General features: G+C 48.1%; 1 protein-coding gene across 2 annotated transcripts; it reads left to right on the top strand.

Moving 5' to 3' along the window:
• Positions 1 to 263: 263 nt before the first annotated feature.
• Positions 264 to 3,272, top strand: LOC120686422 (purple acid phosphatase 4-like). Of its 2 annotated transcripts, none has more exons than XM_039968624.1 (7): positions 264 to 561; positions 1,492 to 1,711; positions 1,816 to 1,926; positions 2,138 to 2,256; positions 2,344 to 2,472; positions 2,607 to 2,674; positions 2,801 to 3,272. In XM_039968624.1, the coding sequence occupies exons 1-7, from the start codon at positions 376 to 378 to the stop codon at positions 3,012 to 3,014; spliced, it is 1,047 nt and encodes a 348-aa protein (XP_039824558.1). In that variant the 5' UTR covers positions 264 to 375; the 3' UTR covers positions 3,015 to 3,272. The 2 variants fall into 2 exon arrangements, with proteins under 2 accessions (XP_039824558.1, XP_039824559.1); XM_039968625.1 differs by having other exon boundaries at positions 265 to 561; positions 1,492 to 1,648.
• The last annotated feature ends 325 nt before the right edge of the window (positions 3,273 to 3,597 follow it).

The following is a 3,597-nucleotide window of genomic DNA, read 5'->3' as shown; positions in this document are numbered from 1 at the left end:
CTCCATGCATGTTCCACACGCACCAACCCTAGTTCAAAGCCTGGCACCGTACACGGCCGGTACACATGGCAGTGGCCACCAGCAGCTAGCCTGATCCCGGCCATCACACGCTATACATATATGATCATAATCCCTGACCGACGCCCCGGCCGGGCCCACGCGCAGCCGCACATTAACCGATCAACGGCCACCCATCCATGGCTCTCAAAATCATTGCAGGCTTGGCGCCAACGAGCCTATAAATTCAAGCGAGCTCGCCATGCTTGGACACACAAACAATCGAGAGCGAGCGCCTCGCCATCCCGTGAGCTCCTTCTCTTAATTTTTCTTCTTCTTCTTCCTCGAGCAGTCGCCGGAGGTGCTCAGTGCTCTGCAATGGCTCGAGTAGTTGGGATCCTGCTCGCCGTTGTTGTGGCTGCGGCGGCGTCGCTGCTTGCGCCGGTGGCGGCCGAACTGACGCGGGTGGAGCACCCGCCCAAGACCGAGGGGTCGCTCAACATCCTTGCCGTCGGCGACTGGGGGCGGCGCGGGCAGTACAACCAGACCCTGGTTGCCGAGCAGGTAACACACACAAAAAAAAACTGTTACGATCGATCCATTCACTAATCAGTAACAGTATAAAATTGGCACGGTAGTATAATAACCGACGTTGATCAAGGAACAGAATGTCGAAATTACATGTACAGTTCATTTGGGCTCTACAGGCAGTATTTTTTAATTAGTTGTACTAAATTGAGTGCTGGGCAAGCAAAAAAAAACTTAGCGTGATGCTGATGAGGAATGGCTAACCTGGATAGCACCCTTAGCATTCATGCCATGACCTATTAGACCGGCCTCCTTCATGGCCAAGCAGTGGACCTCATGGCCTTACCGCACACCTAGTCCATGGAGCAGGGACCAGAAATAGGCAAATTTATGATGAACACTATTTACATTATTTTTTCAACGACGCTTTAATTTGGAGGTTCGTTACTACCATTCATAGTTGCACGAGATGATCCTCTTTGAATCAAACCATGTGAACTCGTAGAAAATTATCCGGTAATAATATATCCACGGGCTTTACTTTCGGTCCCGGAGATCTCCAAATATATCCAAAAAATTATCCATGTGAACTGGTAGAGATCGAGTACTTGCAGCTATATGTGGTACGGTCATGTCTCTCCGTTCATTAGTAGCCGAAAGTGGAGGCGTCAGTCATTATCACATCGTTAGCTGGCTTGAGTATGATGGCACTGTTCTTCTGTTGGAACGGTTACAAATGAGCCAGGCCCCAATAATTGTTTCCCAGCCAACAAGTAATGTTACAGGACATATCCATGTGTTGAACACTTGATTGAATGATTTAGATGTGAAAAGCATGCAAATTCAAGTGAATTTGCTTCACAAACATCAACTTCAACTAATAATAATTAACGACGGCAGCTGATAATGCATTCTTGATTTCAAAGCGATCTGCTCCTCTGTGTGTGTACATGCATGTGCCTGCAGATGGGAGTGGTGGGGGAGAAACTGGACATCGACTTCGTCATCTCCACCGGCGACAACATCTACGACGACGGCATCGCCAACACCAGCGACCCACTCTTCAAGGAGTGCTTCACCAACATCTACACCGCCCAGAGCCTCCAGAAGCCTTGGTACATTGGTAATGCACTCTGCATTACATGTTACTCGATCACACACATTACTATTGTGCATGCCCTCAGAGGTCAGATGATTGCAAGACTTGATCGATGACGTCGCTCGGTATCTTCTTAGTTAATAAAAAAGCAAGAGTGCTGATCCTGTTCTGTGACATGCTTTATTTGTCAGTCCTTGGCAATCATGACTACACCGGCAACGCGCTGGCGCAGCAGGACCCTGCCATCCGCGAAGTGGACAGCCGGTACCTCGCCATTGCCAAGTCCTTCATCGTCAACTCAGGTGAGCATGCAGACGATGCAGCTCATCGGTGCCTAAGTGTACACATCCCGAACTTAATTAAGATTAGGACACCTAGAAGTGTACACTTAAATTTTGCAACGATAACTGTCTTATCATCAAAAGTTTGCAGCTTTGATGTTTTACACAAAATCATGGAACATTCTTTGACATTTTTCTACGTTCCGGTATATATTTGTTCTTCGTCGAAAAGAAATCGCGGACTTCTTCCTCGTCGACACGTCGCCGTTCTACCTCAAGTACTGGAACAGCAGCAAGTACGATTGGAGAAACGTAGCTCCTCGCGACACCTACATCGAAACCCTCCTCAAGGTAGATGCTGCTTTCTGCATGTTATCCGATACGATATCTGAATCTTTGATCTCATGTGCAACCAACTTTTCTGTTAAATTTTCAAAGGATCTGGACGACGCGCTGACGCAATCCGAGGCGCCCTGGAAGATCGTCGTCGGCCACCACCCCATCAGCAGCGGCTGCGAGCATGGGAACACCACCGAGCTCCAGCAGCTGCTCCGGCCCATCCTCGAGGCATATATTTTGGCCAAGACTTCGTCATCTCTCTTAGTTTTGCCTGTCGATCTAGTGCTAGGACTATAGCTCCTGATCCAGCAAGATGAACTCTGAAACTTTTTTGTTGCGTACGCCATGGTAATGCAATGCAGGCGCGTGGTGCTGACATGTACGTGAACGGCCATGACCACTGCCTGCAGCACATCAGCAGCAGGAACAGGTGACCTCTCTCTATACCAATACCATCGTCACATACACTGAAGTTTTTGCATTATTCTGTTCTTGAGACAAAAAATAGTATTTTTTCACTGTTGTTTAATTTCTGGGAAAAAAATGAAAACTGCAGCCCTGTGCAATTTATGACGAGCGGCGGTGGGTCCAAGGCATGGGCAGGCAAGTTCAAGACCACCTCGGACAAGATCGAGTTCATCTACGACGGGCAGGGGTTCATGTCGATGCAGCTGAGCAAGACGGAGGCGCACCTCGTCTTCTACGACGTCGCCGGCAACGTCCTGCACACCTATGACAGCAGCAAGACCGAAGATGATGATGAACACTAGCTGGCTAGATCGCCTACAAGCTAGGCCGCAGACAGCACTGTGATTGGTAAATCAGATCAGGCTATTGTTTATTAACTGTTTGTCTGGAAAAAGTTGGTGTGTGTGTGTGTTGTTGTTGGTGTGTGTGTGTGTTGTTGTTGTTGTGTGTCGTCTGTGACAATGTGAAGATCGATGTGCGTGGTGTGCAGAAGAGAGAATGGTATCTTCTGTGGAATTAATAACACTACTGGAAAATAGGCTTATTGTACCGGTTGTTGAGGCCCTTGGGTACCGATTTTTCAAACCGGTACACCGTAGCCGAGACCAAAAGTCTGGGCCTTAGGCATCGGGTAAAACAACCGGTGCCTAAGCTCTCGTCAAACAAAAATATTAACACGGTGTAGCTAGGATTCAAACCAGCGATCTCTTGCCTCGCACGTACCTCTCTTACCATCTCATCTACACAACACATGTGATAGAAAGAGATATATTTTTCTTTTGAAATAGCCTATGAAGGACCCACCGGTTGGTGTTACCAACCGGTACCTTAGGCTCATCCATAGGCACCGGTTGGTGGTACTATCCGGTACTAATGGAAAAGTTA

This window comes from Panicum virgatum, chromosome 8N (assembly GCF_016808335.1).
Source record: "Panicum virgatum strain AP13 chromosome 8N, P.virgatum_v5, whole genome shotgun sequence".
Taxonomy (NCBI): Eukaryota; Viridiplantae; Streptophyta; class Magnoliopsida; order Poales; family Poaceae; genus Panicum; species Panicum virgatum.
Note: the sequence above shows the minus strand (reverse complement) of the source record. Positions and strands in the feature narration are given on the sequence as shown.